The sequence below is a fragment of the Ascaphus truei genome, chromosome 1 (genome assembly GCF_040206685.1).
Source record: "Ascaphus truei isolate aAscTru1 chromosome 1, aAscTru1.hap1, whole genome shotgun sequence".
Classification (NCBI taxonomy): domain Eukaryota; kingdom Metazoa; phylum Chordata; class Amphibia; order Anura; family Ascaphidae; genus Ascaphus; species Ascaphus truei.
The window spans coordinates 61,938,222-61,953,968 of NC_134483.1; the positions used below are offsets into that span (position 1 = coordinate 61,938,222).

The 15,747-nt window shown below is 42.6% G+C and overlaps 1 protein-coding gene across 1 annotated transcript; it reads right to left on the reverse strand.

Moving 5' to 3' along the window:
- Window positions 1-2,657: 2,657 nt before the first annotated feature.
- MRPS30 (mitochondrial ribosomal protein S30) lies at window positions 2,658-13,980 on the reverse strand. The gene is made up of 5 exons (XM_075589040.1): window positions 13,200-13,980; window positions 10,071-10,216; window positions 7,576-7,681; window positions 6,737-6,913; window positions 2,658-3,061 (listed from the first exon to the last, which is right to left on the reverse strand). Exons 1-5 carry the CDS (start codon window positions 13,933-13,935, stop codon window positions 2,799-2,801), a joined length of 1,428 nt encoding a protein of 475 aa, XP_075445155.1. The 5' UTR covers window positions 13,936-13,980; the 3' UTR covers window positions 2,658-2,798.
- Window positions 13,981-15,747: the final 1,767 nt, after the last annotated feature.

The window sequence follows — 15,747 nt, forward strand, 5'->3', positions numbered from 1 at the left end:
CGTTTGTCCACCGGTTATGACGACTTCCGGTTTCCAGCGACCGCCATTTTGGATCTGCTTCTGCCGCGAGGAGGCTGGAGAAGCGCTCTCCTCGAACTCCACCGTTGGTAGGGCCCTTGTTTGGCGTGATACTGCCTCCCTTGTGGTGTAGTAGTGCAGCCGGATGATGTCCCGGGGCTGCTCGGTTTGCATCAGCCGGGAGCGGAGAGCTCTATGGCAGCGGTCCATGGCCAGAGCCTCCTTATTACAGTCCGGCAGCAGGGACGAACCAGCCAGCGCGCGACGAACTCTTCGCAGTCTCCCACCTCCTCAGAGACCCCTCTTATTCGGATGTTATTCCGCCATTCGCAGTTCTCCGCATCCTCCTGGCGTTCTTTCAGCTCATCAATCTGCCGCTGTAAGTCTCCCAACCTCTTCTCTGTTTTCTTTACCACCTTTATAGTTTGATCTACTTTGTTCTCCAGGTTGTCTGTTCTTGTCCCGTTTACTGACCTCCCTCTTAACTTCCTTAATCTCCGCTTGCAAGAGGGACTTTAAATAATTGTAGTCTCTCAAAATCACATCTCCGCACAGGTAATGGGGATTGATTGCTGACCCCCTCCTCCTCTCCCTCTTGCTCTGTGTCAGGGTTTGAAGCCGGCGCCATTTCCCCTGCCATGCCACCCGATCCTGCTCCGCCAAAGTAATCTCTGAAATCCGCCAGTTTTTGTTTCTTCTGGCTTGCTGTTTTTTTCAGGGCCATCCCTGTAGGTTTATTTAGTGCTTCTTAGCTTTTTTAGTAATAATTCTTTATTTTCAGGGTGTTTTTTTATACTATTTACTGTGAGCGCGGCACAGAGCTAACTACTTAGACTTCCATACACATGGCCGTCGCGCATGCGCCCAAAGAAATCTATTTTTTGATAATTTATTTCAAATGAGACCATGTTATGATCACTGTTACCCAAATGTTCCAGGACTTGAATATTTGTTATTACTTCTACATTGTTTGATATCACCCTCAATCCCTTTCTCTGCAGTTCTGATGACAACATATTTGTTTTACATTGTAGAAGTGCTAACTGTTCCTCTCTAGAGAAATTAATGTCGTCTGCCACCCTTGACCTATGGAGTATTTCCTTTTTTGGTTCTTACTCACGTGTTAGATCAACTTTATAAAGGTCTCCAACTCGCACTTAGTGCATGGTGGGTTATAGGTACGACTGTATGTATCCTTACTCAAGTGGTTTGTGTTGTAAAGCAGCTGCCATTGTACAAGCTGTTAGTAGACTAATCTGTCAAAACGTCTTGGGAACTCAAGGATGTTTGTTTACATTTCTGTAAAGATGGCTTTAAGACACAAATTACAACAACAAAAAAGTGTAATAAGTCAAAATACACTTCAAATAAATCAACAGGATTAATGATAGTTCTTTATGTAGGATGTTAGCTCTAGTGGCTCTTATTGATGTGGATATATTAATATAGGAAAGCAGCAGGGAATTTGTTCTGGAATCACAGAGCCATCACAGCATTGGCAGCTGCTTGTATTTTCTTCAGCATCTTTTTTTTTTTTTACACGGTTTAAAGAAGGGGGCTTCTGGTGCTAAACAACATTGATTTCAGCTCTGGGAGCCCCGGCTTCCTGGTACTGACATCAGAAGGGGCTGCCGAGTGCAGTCCCAGCTTGGCACAGAAAAAGTCTGTTTAAAAAGGTCCCACATCAACAGGAAGTCATTACATCATCCCTTGCAGCTTCCTATTGGCTCACACGCCGCAGAACCTTTAAACAGGACAGATACCGTCATAACCTTCAGCTATAAGTATCTTGAGGAACAGAATACATCATTCAGCTCCTGCATCAAAAGCTAGGAGAATTTTTTTTCTTTGAAAAGGAAAAAGGTCCTTTAAAATTATTATTTTTTTACAAAAAAAAGTCTAAAAACAAAAAAAAGTAGCACACTCAACCATTTAAAATATTATCTATACTGCTTTAGTTGTCATAGGAAAAGCTACATTTATGCTAGAAGACACACACAGACACACACACACACACACACACACACACACACACACACACACACACACACACACACACACACACACACACACACACACACTTAGACTTGACTTTTGTACAGACAGTAAGTCACAATACAATAAAAAACCCCAATGCAACATCTAAATGACAAAGTATATACTTAAATACTTATGTTTGTCTTCTCACAAGTACGGGTAATTTAGTTAAAGTCTTTGGCCAAAGCGTTATAAACTCACAATCACACCAAGGCAAGACAGGTCCGAACACTAACCTTATGCGAGCTTATGTTTGGCCAATCACACCAAGGCAAGGCAGGTCCTAACATAAGCTCACAGTCACAGTTAGTGTTAGGACCTGCCTTGCCGGGATTGCGAGCTTATAACACTTTGGCCAAAGAGTTCAACTAAATGAACCATAATTTTGAGAAGACAAACAGACGTATTTAACTATATATTTTGTAATTTGGATGTTGCATTAGGGCCTTTTGTTTTTTGTTGTATACAGAACATTTGGTCACAGAGCTTGTAGGGATTGTGTGCAAAAAGTCACATCTATCATTTTCTCCTGAGCGGTTGATTATAGGCCTTGCAGTATGGAAGACTAAGAAATTAGAAAAAAAGAACTCAGGAAAATAAAAAACAAACAAAACTCAATATTTTATTTGTATTACATGGCATGAGTGCATTAGAAAATGTGTAAATATGCAGCTCAAACCATGTTAAATTATCTACAAGCCAAAGCTTTTGCTTTGTTCCTCATAAGCCTTGTATCTTGACATTTATTCCGCATAGTTAAGGAAAAAATCAACAAGCTGCTTAAGAACTTCATCATTAAACCCCTTGATGTTGTCTTCTTCCACGGCATCAAACAGGGGAATGCTTTGTGTTCCCCAGCAAATGTTCTTTCGACAGTCACTGTTATCAGTTTCAACCGTTAAAGCTAATGTATTCAGTTGGTAACAAAAGAAGGAAAAGTATTTTCCATCAGAAATGACACCCTGGGAGACAAACGGTCGTGTCAGATCCGCATGGCTCCAAAAACCTGCAAAAATACAAATCAAATAATGATATCTACCAGATATGTTTCCTGCAAAATAATAAATGAAAGCATAAATAATGGATAACACTGCATTTGTGCATAACACACACACAAAATATTTACCATTTGTATCTTAAAAACGATGTAAATCTCTCAAAATACGAGCGTAGTTTTATCATAAAAAGTATTTTGTGCACATTTCATGCAATCTATAAAGTAATAAGCGTCATCGATTAGGGACGTTATTTAAAATGGTACGAAATACAATCGTCAATCCACGTCAAATGACGTTTTTGGCTTATTCAAGTGTTATCAGTTGCTTCGAACATATTTAATATCATTACAAGATCTTATCTTGTATCAAACGGGCAATGGATGGAAGGGAAGTAAACATAATTATGCCCCTTTACAAAGCATTAGTAAGACCACACCTTGAATATTGAGTACAATTTTGGGCACCAATCCTAAGAAAAGACATTATGGAACTAGAGAGAGTGCAGAGAAGAGCCACCAAATTAATAAAGGGGATGGACATTCTAATTTATGAGGAGAGGCTAGCTAAATTAGATTTATTTACATTAGAAAAGAGGCGTCTAAGAGGGGATATGATAACTATATACAAATATATTCAGGGACAATACAAGGAGCTTTCAAAAGAACTATTCATTCCACGGGCAGTACAAAGGACTCGGGGCCATCCCTTGAGGTTGGAGGAAAGGAAATTTCAACAGCAACAAAAGAAAAGGGTTCTTTACAGTAAGGGTAGTTAAAATGTGGAATTCATTACCCATGGAGACTGTGATGGCAGATACAATAGATTTGTTCAAAAAAAGTTGGACATCTTTTTAGATGGAAAAGGTATACAGGGATATACCAAATAAGTATACATGGGAAGGATGTTGATCCAGAGATTAATCCGATTGCCAATTCTTGGAGTCAGGAAGGAATTAATTTTTCCCCTTAAAGCTGCAGTTCAGTCTTTTTTTTTTTTATGTATTTTTTTACTTCAATAGTTTTATGTGTGCAATCTCTAATTACCTAAATAACTGTATAGCTGCAGGTCAATTCGTTATCCATGTATTGATAGGTCGAAATTTGGTGACATAATTAGTGAAGGGATCTGTTTATATTCTGCTTGTCTGTCAGTGGAAGCTCATGAATATTCATGAGCAATCCTGCACTGACAAGTGCTAGAGGGAGGGCAGGGCTGACAAAGGGGTGTGCCAGGGCATGTGACAGGACATGAAGGGGCAGTGCCTTAGCAAATGGCTGTTAAAATAGAATACAAGAAAATTGGTCTTTAAAAGTTGTTGTTTTTTAAAACAGAAAATGCTAAAAGTATTTTTTCTTACTACAGAACTGATTTATTAAAAAAAAAACACACATGCAGGATATTGACTGAACTGCAGCTTTAATTGGGTTTTTTATTTGCGTTCCTCTGGATCAATAAGTAAGTATAGATATAGAATAAAGTATCTGTTGTCTAAATTTAGCATAGGTTGAACTTGATGGACGTACGTCTTTTTCCAACCTCATCTACCATGTAACTATGTAATATGTAATTACAATTACATTCATAATGCAACTGTCATACCATTACTCAAAATCAGCATGCTTGACCCTACCTGTCTTTCCAACTATTGACCTGTCTCCCGCCTCTAAACTCCTTGAACGTCTTGTATTCTGCCGCTTGCTCCATTTTCTCAACACCTATTCTCTCCTAGACCCTCTACAATCTGGCTTGCGCACTTGCTCACTCCACTGAAAATAGCCCTCACTAAAATAACTAATGACCTCCATGCTGCCAAAGACAGAGGTCATTACACTCTGCTCATATTACTCGAACTCTCTGCAGCATTTGATACTGTGGACAACCCTCGTCTCCTTCACATTCTCCATACTCTTGGTATTCGTAACAAAGCTCTATCCTGCATCTCCTCTTACCTCTCCCATCGTACGTTCAGTGTCCCTTTTGGAACCACCACCTCCTCCTCCAGCGATCTCCCTGTGGGGGTACCCCAGGCTCTGTCCTGGGACATCTTCTCTTTTCTCTGTACACTCTCTCTAGGTGACCTAATCACATCTCTTGGGTTCAAATATCACCTCTATGCTGATGACACACAAATGTACTTTTCTACCCCTGACCTTACACCTGCTGTACAGACTAAAGTTTCTGAATGTCTCTGCTATATCATCCTGGATGGCCCTCTGCCGACTTAAACATGGCAAAAACAGAGTTCCTCATACTTACTTTCTAAAATAGCCCCATTTCCTCCTTCCACAGTACTGTTGGAAGTACTATCATTCACGCAGTAGCCCAAGCACGCTGCCTAGGAGTCACACTTGACTCCTCTCTCATTCGTTTGTCACATTCAAAAGGTAGTAAAAAAACTGTCGTTTTTTTCCTCCGCAATATTACTAAGATACGCCAGTTCCACTGTTGCTCAACTGCAAAAACTGACACAGACCCTCATTCTCCCCCGTCTCGACAACTGTAACCTCCTGCTGTCTGGCCTTCCTGCCTCCCTACAAATCTATCCTAAATGCGGCTGCCAGAATCACTCTACTCTTTTCAAAATCTGTCTCGGGGTCTCCCTTGCTGAAATCCCTCTCCTGGCTTCCTATCAAATCCCGTATCACACACTCAATTCTCCTCCTCACTTTTAAAGTTTTGCACTCTTCTGCTGCTCCTTACATCTCAGACCTAATTTCCTGCTATACACTATCCCGACTCTTGCGTTCTGCTCAAGGATGTCTTCTCTACCCCTTTTTGTAGCTAAAGCCCTCTCCCGCATGAAACCCCTCATTGACTGCTCCACACCTCTGGAATGCCCTTCCCCTCAATATCCATCTAGCAGCCCCTCTATCCACCTTTAAGACCCACCTAAAAACACACTTGCTTAAGGAAGCATACGAGTAGCTCGGTGGCTGATAATCAACACCTCATACATACATCCACCATGGCCCCTTGCAGACACACTTACCAGAACGCCCTCCTTCTGTCACTGTACATTCTTTCTACCAACAAATTACATTGTAAGCTCTTTGGAGCAGGGACTCCTTTTCCTAAATCTTACTTTTATGTATTCTCCCCTTTGTGTTATTTATATTATGTATATACTGGCCATGTATATTACTGCTGTGAAGCGCTAGATACATTAATGGTGCTATATAAATAAAAGACATATATACACACATACATACATACATACCTTAAACAAGCATGAACAGGGCTGGCCTAAGAATAATTCTGATTTGTCACAGAGTATGGTGGCTAATGGTTTCTTTTTAAACGTAGCATATTTTAGTGCAGTGATTCACTGGAATCGAAAATCACTGGAATTGAGATGCTCAATTCCAGTGCACCCCCCCCCCCGGTCAGGTTTTAAGGTTATCCCAGCTTCAGCATATGTGGATTGAGCCACCTGTGCTGAAGCTGGGATATCCTTAAAACCTGACCTGTTGGGGGGTCTTGAGCACCCCTGTTTTAGTGTATGCTCGTTTATAATGTCAGGCTTTATTTTGATTGTTCTATAGTTTTTCTGTCATCTAAGGTTCTTGCCATGTTTCTTCCCAATTATATGGCAGAGTGTTAATAGCTGTTTAAAAGAAATAAAAAAATAACAGTGAAATGAAGATGGAAAGACTTCCAATGGCGACAAGTTCATTCATTCTTACCTTGATACATAGCTTGTGCTCCTGTCCATGCAAAGAGACTTGCAATAGCATTAGCCCTCAACCGAACTTCAATTTGGTCGGCAAGATTTGCCTTTATTAGCCGCTCACGCTTAAATTTGTCAGGCACCAAATGAAATTGGGTATGCCCAAAGTTACAAGGGTCTTCTATTTTGGTACCTGTAGATGGGATAATAAATAATGTAATTATATTTTCATGGTTACTTGCCCCCTCATCATAATTTTCATATATGTTACATGACACGCTTTTTGCCTTCCCAAAAAATTATAGAAAAATAAAATGTACCCACAGAACTCCTTAACTGCAAAGAATGTTATTTAAAGACAGGATCAATGTTTTGCTCCCTACACAGACCTTTATCAATAGAGATACAGATATATTTCTTTAGAGTATTGCACATGGGGGACATACTAATTGGCCTCAGTATAAACATTTATCATTATCAGTTAAAATAATGTTCTTGGCTGCTCTATTATCAATTTGTTTTAGTACAGTTTTTTTTTTAACCCTTTTCAAACCATAAGTGGAGGAAGAGTAACGCATCCAGGGCAGAAGTGGTTTGAAATAAACATTGCTTAAGTTTGTAGTGGTATATTTTGTTGAAGTTTCTGCCCTCAGACACAAAAACCAAAAACACACACAATAGCTAAAGTACCATCATGACTTCATACACAAATCTAAAATACATTCTCCTCCCCCCCCCCAAATTGTTTTTCGCCGATTTATTTTGCCTGTGTAATGTAAGGAAAGTAAGATTGTCAAACATTCATTTTTTGCTTTAATGACAAGGTAAACTGCAGTAATTTTTCACACATCTTACCTATAAATATGTTATTGTCATATTGTCTTCTGAACAGAGGTAACCTACTTGGTTCATAAGTGATTACTGGAACTTCTTCAGGTACTGTATAATCTAGAGGTACAAACTTAAAACCATAGCAGTCAGCAAAACATGGGTAGACAGGAAGGTGCTCACTATTTGTACAGATTTATTTAATATTTTATGGTTCTGAGAAATTGCAACACCAAGAAGTACATTTACTCTAGTCTCGTCGATGCAAAACTGGGGCAAACTGCATCATGTTTATCAAGGAAAAAAAATCCTACTGAAACCAATTGGAGTTTTTAGGCTGACAAATTGGATTGAAATCTTTTGCACGGGTCTCACCACAATTTGCCAGCTGGAAAACTTTAATAAAGAACGCCAACAGGGCTAGATATTGAAACCTTTGTTAACCCTTTGGGTGCCCCAAGACAGTTACTGCATCATGGGGACTGGCAGTCAAGGGGCACCATGGCGGCTACAGCATTCCCACAGTGTGCTTGTTTTCTAGAGGAGATTGCATTCTGCAGTATGCGATCAGTAATACAGGTGAAATTGGCTATAACTGTTCCCCCCTCCCCCCGGCGGCTGAGTGTGTGAGTGTGTTACATACAGTGACACACTTACAGGAGGTCTGAGATACATAGATATATTTATACATACATACATACATACATACATACATACATATACACACACACACAATGTGACTGGGATCTGACTAAAATCTGCTTTATCGTGGGGGGGTGATCTTCAACCCTTGTTGCTCCACTGCTGGATGCAGGCCTCCCAATGGTCTGTCAGGTATTGCGGTTGCAACACTCTTTTGACACTGGAATCTGACTGCAAACATACTAAAATACAGCAGCTAATGTGTCATTTATACTGAGTTTAAAACAGCACAACAAGTTGGTTTATTTTTTTTTAAATTTTAGTTATCAGATTGAAGGAAGGGGTCTGCCAGGATGAACTGCATTAATTTGAGCTCCGGGGACCCACGGCTTCCCCAGATACACAGCTCCGGCTGGGCTTGTTGGGGCTAACATAAATGGCAGCTTTAAAAATGACCTGCAGGCCAATAGGAAGCCGTAATGTCATCCGTTGCGGCTAACTATTGGCCCGCGTGACAAGTGACATTTAAACATGAAGGTGATACCAGCAAATCCTACGTAGGTAAGTATCTCGGGAAGCAGGGGGTTCCTACAGCTGAAATTAACGCAGTTCAGTTGAGCTCTGTAGACGCCTCATTCCTACAGCTACTAAATAAATAAAAAAAACAAGCTGCCACTTCTTGTGCTGCTTTAATGTGAATTTTAACAGCAGATTAGATAAGCGGTGCGCAAAATGGGTGGCGCGCCCCCCAGGAGGGGCACTGGATTTCACTGGGGGGGGTGCGGCGGTTGCAGAGGCCTGCGCTCTTCCCTGAGGCATGTAAATTAAATGCCGGGGGATCGCGTGAGGCCTCTGCAACTCTAAAACTTAGGCCTTGCCCCCGCTACCTACTACAGCGCCCGCTGTGGCGGACGCTGCACAGACGAGAGCCCTCCCCTTAATGGCGCCAGGCCCGCTGCGAGGGGGGGCCGCAGCGCTGGGGCGAGAGTTGCTCCTGCTCTCAATAGAATTGAGAGCAGGACTTGCGACGAGCGATACGGCACGCCCCCCGGCGGTTCAGCCAATGAGGGCGAACCTGCCGGGTGATGTCATGGCAGCGCCCCCGTCACTCCCCCGCCACGCCCCCCACGGTCTATCTACCTGCAGTGAGCTGCAGACCGGGGAATCGGCTGCACGCGCCGCCAATCTCGCGGGCGCGCGTTGCAGCGGAGTAACCGGGGCCTTAGCCTTACATTGACTCTGCTGGCGTCACTCGCGTCCATGGCACCGCAGCGTCAAATGATGCAGCGGGGTCATGTGACGTCACATTCCCCCACAGCGTCATTTGACACTGCGCAAGGTGAGGGGTGCGCAGAATGCAGGAAAGCAAGCGAGGGCTCAGCATTAAAAAAGTTCACGCGCCCCTTGATTACATCATACCGTGCTGCAGCCGTTATCAAAGCTCAGCACGGATTGGCTGATCGCTGGGTAATGTCATGGGCTTCTGGGATTTCTAGTTCATCTATATTTAAATACTATTGGATATGGGGCAGAACTACAACTCCCAGAAGCTCCTGCTAAGACGAGATCATATGAAAATCAGTAGCATGAAACAGGCGCAAGGAGTGGTATTTTAGGTGCTCATGATTTTCCTGTTAGACATGTATATTTCATATATAGTTGCCTGTACTTAGTTATGCAAAGGAAAGAAGAAACCTAATTCTGTACATTGGAACTTGGAAAACAAGAAGACATCACATTTTTCAAAGTCACTTCTTATTGGATTTTAGTGTGTGTGTGTGTGTGTACGTACACTATATTAGCAGTATTTAGTTACAATTTTGAATAATATAGGTTTAGTGAACACACAATCCAGACTCAAGGAAAAGGCTGCCTCTTACTTCTGGAAGTTGTTTACACACTCTGATCTGGGCAAGGGGCTTGTCATCTATTTGAAATCTGATAGGATCAATCCGACCTTTCCTGTGCCCTCGGGGAACGCGCACCTCTCCACGCATCCAGTAGAAGTTAACTTGTGGTTTCAAGTCTGCAAAAAGAAGAAGACCGACAACACCGGCATAAGTATTTACCACAATGAAGGCATTTAAAATGCAATAAGAAAAATAACTGCATTTCATTTGAAGTAAATTTATAAGCATTTTGAAGGGGGAAATGAAGAATCAACCTGGTGATGGCGAGTGGAGACAAACCGTACTGGCAATATTTTCCAGGTCGTAATTTTGTAAATTCACAAGTCTAACAATTTCCCAGGAAACATGTTCACGAAGGGCATTCCATCAATGAATGACCGATGTTAAACACGTAGGAGAGAATGTAACAGACACTTACATATAGAGTAGCACAAAATGTATATAAAATAGTATTTGCTTATTAAGCCATCACATTTTGGAATTGCCGTCAGATCTTCCAGGAATAACAATTCAAAAGTCATAAAATACCCCCAATATAACAACAACAAAAAAGGGAGCGGTCTTCAGCACTCTTGGACTTTTACAATCAACCAAATGAAGCTCTATGTCATCCGTGTTAGCAAGTCTCCATTCATGTAGAGATAGATGTAGCCGATACATCTCTACATGAACCAAACCTTACTAACATGGATAGGGACCCGTAAATAGGCTTGTGGGCAGTGACACGGAGCAAGAATACTTTTCTTATCAGTGTATTAGTGCCAGGATCGTCTTGAAACGTTGCCTACCAGTTTGTGTGTTTGATTGTGAGGAGGATTGCCCTGTCCCACAAGGTCACATGAACTTGGTACACTTGCTTATGGTTTGTTTATTATTGCATATTACCCAGTAAAAAAAAGGAAAAAAAAAAAAAAGGAATAACTTTTTTTTACTGAGAATTTTTATGAGGTGAATATTATAAGAAAGCCATCCCAGCCTCTCTTTTTTTAAAATACTATTGAGGTAAAAAAATTAAATATATACATATATACACATACACATATATACATATAGTTATGGGTACTGAGGGAGATATGAAGTCAATAAAGAGGAGCACACGTGCTATAAAAATGTAATACAGCTATGGGTGCTAGCAAAACAGCCCCGGTGCTTAGACAGGTAAAATGGTGAGAAAAAGTTTGTGAACCCCAACGATAATTATGGAAAATCCATAGCTTTTTCCATGTTAACCTTCTTGAATCAAAACAAGTATATTCTTAAATATCCAATGGGGTTTATATTAACCAATCCCATGTCTTTTGAAACAAAATCATGCATGAATTAGACAAAACAATGAGTAATTAAAAGTCAGGGTACAGAATGGGACATTTTTGCAGCGACCAAATGGCCGCGGCGTCAGGTGGCCCCTCTGCCGCAGCCAATTCGGTGCTGAAACCCCACCATTGGCCGCTTAAGGCAAGTTTTATTACTGGTTTGGGTAGGGGTAGACAAATGGACCTGTCAAATAGGCAGGAACAAAAAGGCCCCAGATTGCTCACTGTGTTGAATATCAAGGCAGATAAGATAATGGGGATGGATCCCCAATGGATGGAATTACAAGGATAACCAATCGGGATAATTCCAGGTTGCAATGAATATATGGAGAGTAGTAGGTTGACCCCTGTTTGTTGTATTGTCAATATGGTCTTTATTTTAAAATTGTCTCTTTAATTAATGTACAGTATTAAAAAAAAAAAAGCGTCGATCAGCTTTAAGTTTCAATGAAAAGAACGAATTGTGGGCACATTGGATGTGTTATCACAGTGGCAGCCACACCTGTGTACACTTGCGCGAATCAACAGTGTATGTATACACACACACACACACTGCCTATGCTGTAATAATGTGTAGCAAAAATATTTCCAATACCGCTGTATCAGCAGACGAAAAGCAAGGCCACGATGGCAATTGTGTTACTATCCATCCAGTGAATGATTGGACAGTGTGAACTATCAATATGCCTAACTCAGTGGGCTATTCTCTACCAGAAAAATGCATTTATTTATTTATAAAATATTTTACCATAAAGTAATACATTGAGAGTTACCTCTCATTTTCAAGTATGTCCTGGGCATAGAGTTATGATGAAAAATAAATGGTTACAAATACATAGTTCCATAAGTGAACAGGGTTATACATTATATACAAGACATTGCATGCACAGTTAAAGCTGCAGTTCAGTCGTCTTTTTTTTTAATTAATTTTTTTACTTCAATAGTTTCATGTGGGCAATCTCTAATTACCTAAAGAACTGTATAGCTGCCAGTCAATTCGTTCTCCATGTATTGCTCGGCAAAATTTGGCAAGATCTTTAGAGATGGCATATGTTTTTCTTCTGCTTCTGTCACTCAGTGGAAGCTCATGAATATTCATGAGCACTCCTGCACTGACATGTGCTAGAGGGAGGGCAGGGCTGACAAAGGGGTGTGCCAGGGCTTGTGACAGGACATGAAGGGGCAGAAATCATTAATATAGTAACTGTTTTTAACTACATACAAATCATCAAAACATCAAGTTATGTAGTTAAAAACAGTTACTATGTTAATGATTTCTATTATATTAAACATGGGCTGGGGTGTCTGAAAAGCAAACACACAATTGAGCATAGAGGGCCAAGTGTACTAAGCAGTGCTATGCCATAAGCGGCCTTTTGAGGTTCACTTGAATGGGCAGTAAAGCTTTATGGCATGGCTCCGCTTGGTAAATAGAGCTTAGTGTTTGCTTTGAACAAAATAATGTATTCTCCCCACTGTGGTGTGTATTTGAGCCTCCATTAGAAATTTCTAAATGGTAATGGTGACTGACTCTTTTAATGTACAGTAGTTATCGCCCTGACAAGGCCTTTGAAGGTTGTACATTTAAAAAAGGGCATTTTTAACAGGGCCTAAGACATTTTTAATTTTTTTTGCTTAAAGATACCTTCCGTCTTTTATCTCGCGCGTTGTCAGATTTCTATTTGCTGCTAGATTAACACTTAAAGAGTAATTTATAACACTGAGCTGAATCCCCCCAAACCCTCAGTCAGGCGTGTCTGGGAACCTTGACGTGTGTGCCACTCACCCAGACAGGACTGTGCCAGCAGAGGGTTGTACGCGGCGCACTGACTGTTCAGCAAGGACACCAGCTGGGTGAGGAAGGGGGCGACCGAGAACTCCTGCTGCTTGTAAAGGTAGCTCCGGCCCTTCTTCGCATAGAAGTACTCCTGCAGCAGGAGCTCGCACACCTGAGACCGGAGCTCGGACAGGCCCGGGGCCCCTAGGGAGGCTCGGCCCGCCGCTCCCCCGGCATCCCTCCTCTCCGGCAGCCCCGCAGCATCCCTCCTCTCCGGCAGCCCCGCAGCATCTCCCCCGGCATCCCTCCTCTCCGGCAGCCCCGCAGCATCTCCCCCGGCATTCCTCCTCTCCGGCAGCTCCGCCGCCCCCGTGTCACCTCCCCCGCCACCCCTCCTCTCCGGCAGGCCCGACACGTAGGCTGTCTTAGTGAAATGCTGGTACCAGCGGTCTGCGTGCAGGGAGAAGGTCTGCGGGTAGACCACGTACTTGAGGCGCTGCAGGGCGGTGAGGATCTGCAGCCTCTCGCGGGCGGTGCTGGCGGCGTGCGCGCGGTTGTAAAACACCTCGGCCCGGCGCCGCTGCGCCGCCTTGCTCTTGGCCGTTAGGGAGGCTACCACGGGAGGGTAAAGCGAGGAGGGAGTTGGGGACTCTGGAGAGAGCCCGGTCTCGGCGGGCAGAGCCCGGTAAGCCGGCACCAACACATCCCGCTTAATTAGCTTTCCCAGCCCCCTGCGCGCCGCCATCTTGCAGCCGCTCCCGGGCAACAGAGGACGCGACCTTTCCGCGCTAAAGCAGCGATTGGGTGGCTGCGCGGTCAGCTGATGTACAGACCCACCAATCAAAAGGTGGAGTGCTGTGAAGGCTTGAACGGCGTTCTGGGTGGCGCGTAGCACGTCACACAGAGAAGGGCACGTGACAAAGAGAGAGCTCGGGTCAGACATGAGACGTCTCCTGTGTGCAGCAGTATAGCGGCTGGGCCCACTAGGTACCTTGGCCGGGAATGTGCAGCCGCGCTCTACCACGGGTTTTCCCCAAATACTAAGGAGACTTTAATGAACATTATCAGTGCTGATATGTATTTACACACTAAATACTCTATCCCCAACTGGCCTGAATGAGGAATTTGTCTACACCCCCTTCCTATAAATATATATTGGCTGCACTAATAAGGTTCAGTAAAGTCTCCTTAGTACTATTCTGTACAGTATTCAATCAGAGGTAATCATACATTACCTGCGTTTATACACCATGGAGCTATGCTGGTCAAACAATCAGGTCCTATGTGACCCTGTTTTGACCCCCTGCCTAGCCCTATGATGTTAGGTTTCTTGGCAACTGAATCAACATACAGTGCAACGAATAGCTTTTTTAGCGTCATGGTAACCCGATCTGTATATACTGTAGGGGTGTGCACTGGCGTCAAGTACACTCACCCCGGAAGAAGGCGTGGTGATACCGAAACGTACGTCTGGTAGTCACTTGCACAGCCGGAGCGATAGCAGCAGCAAGTTCCGTAGCGCCCTGATCCAGCTATTAGCACAAAAGCTTAGTACATTGGTTGCAATAGAAACTACCTCTCTGCACTAATTATGACAAACAGGAGTTGTGTAGAGCCGGTGTATGACCAACAGTAGGAGCCTCCGTTTGCTCCGGTCTTTTGTCCATTCACCATGACCAGGATTGTGCTGGGAATTAATATAATGAGCAGGTAGTGTATATTATGTGATTTAACCAAATTGAGACAGGTGCTATATATTTTTATGCTAGAGCCAGAGGCTACTTCATCTACATTGCGGCAGTTAAAAGATGTGCCTTGAACGTGGCACTTTGTAGATTTCTAGCTGACTAGTATTTTGAACTACTACACTATTTTCTTTCCATTTGCAGCCTTAATTGTATTTTAATATGTATATCCACTGTGACAGTCATAGACTCTGTATATGTTAGTAGGAGGTTGCATTATGCCTATTTTCCAGTATGCGAGGAGTTAACTCCACTGGTTAGGCAGTTCACAGGTGATCCTAATTAAGTGAGCTCACCTGCTTTTAAAAGGGGAAGAGGAAATGCCTTTGGGGCAGCAGTCTCTCAGACAATGAGAGAGGACAGCTGACAGACAGACACAGGCTGCTCAGACTGTCCCAATGGAATAAAGCTCCCAGGTAAGGAGCTAAGTGGTATTATCAAATATTGTTTGGGTGGTCTAGTTTAGCTAACCAGCCAGGTAGATAGTCTTAACCTTGTTTAGTTAGCTTCCCTAACAGAGCTAGGCTTTTGTTTTTTATGTTTTTGTTTCACTTAAAGGGACAGAGCACTCATTGTTGTGTTATGTTTATGGACAAATAAAACCACCAGCAGATTAACTCCTCACTAACCACGGTCATGCTGCCACACCACCGTAAAAGGACATTCTGTCTATATGAGTAAAAACCAGCAAGTCAAAATATAGTGTACACTGGAAGCATATTGTTACTTGATCTCACATGATATTATAAAGGAAACTTAGGATCCTTACTTATAAACCAAAGTGATAAGTTTGGTTATGTACACCACACACT

What these genes read in the sequence shown, in the direction of transcription:
- MRPS30 (XM_075589040.1), bottom strand. Translation starts at nt 13,935, where the DNA reads ATGGCGGCGCGCAGGGGGCTGGGAAAGCTAATTAAGCGGGATGTGTTG. An exon ending in TGTGTAAACAACTTCCAGAA is followed by an intron (nt 7,682 to 10,070) that starts GTAAGAGGCAGC and finishes TATGGTTTTAAG; the next exon opens with TTTGTACCTCTAGATTATAC. An exon ending in TGACAATAACATATTTATAG is followed by an intron (nt 6,914 to 7,575) that starts GTAAGATGTGTG and finishes TCCCATCTACAG; the next exon opens with GTACCAAAATAGAAGACCCT.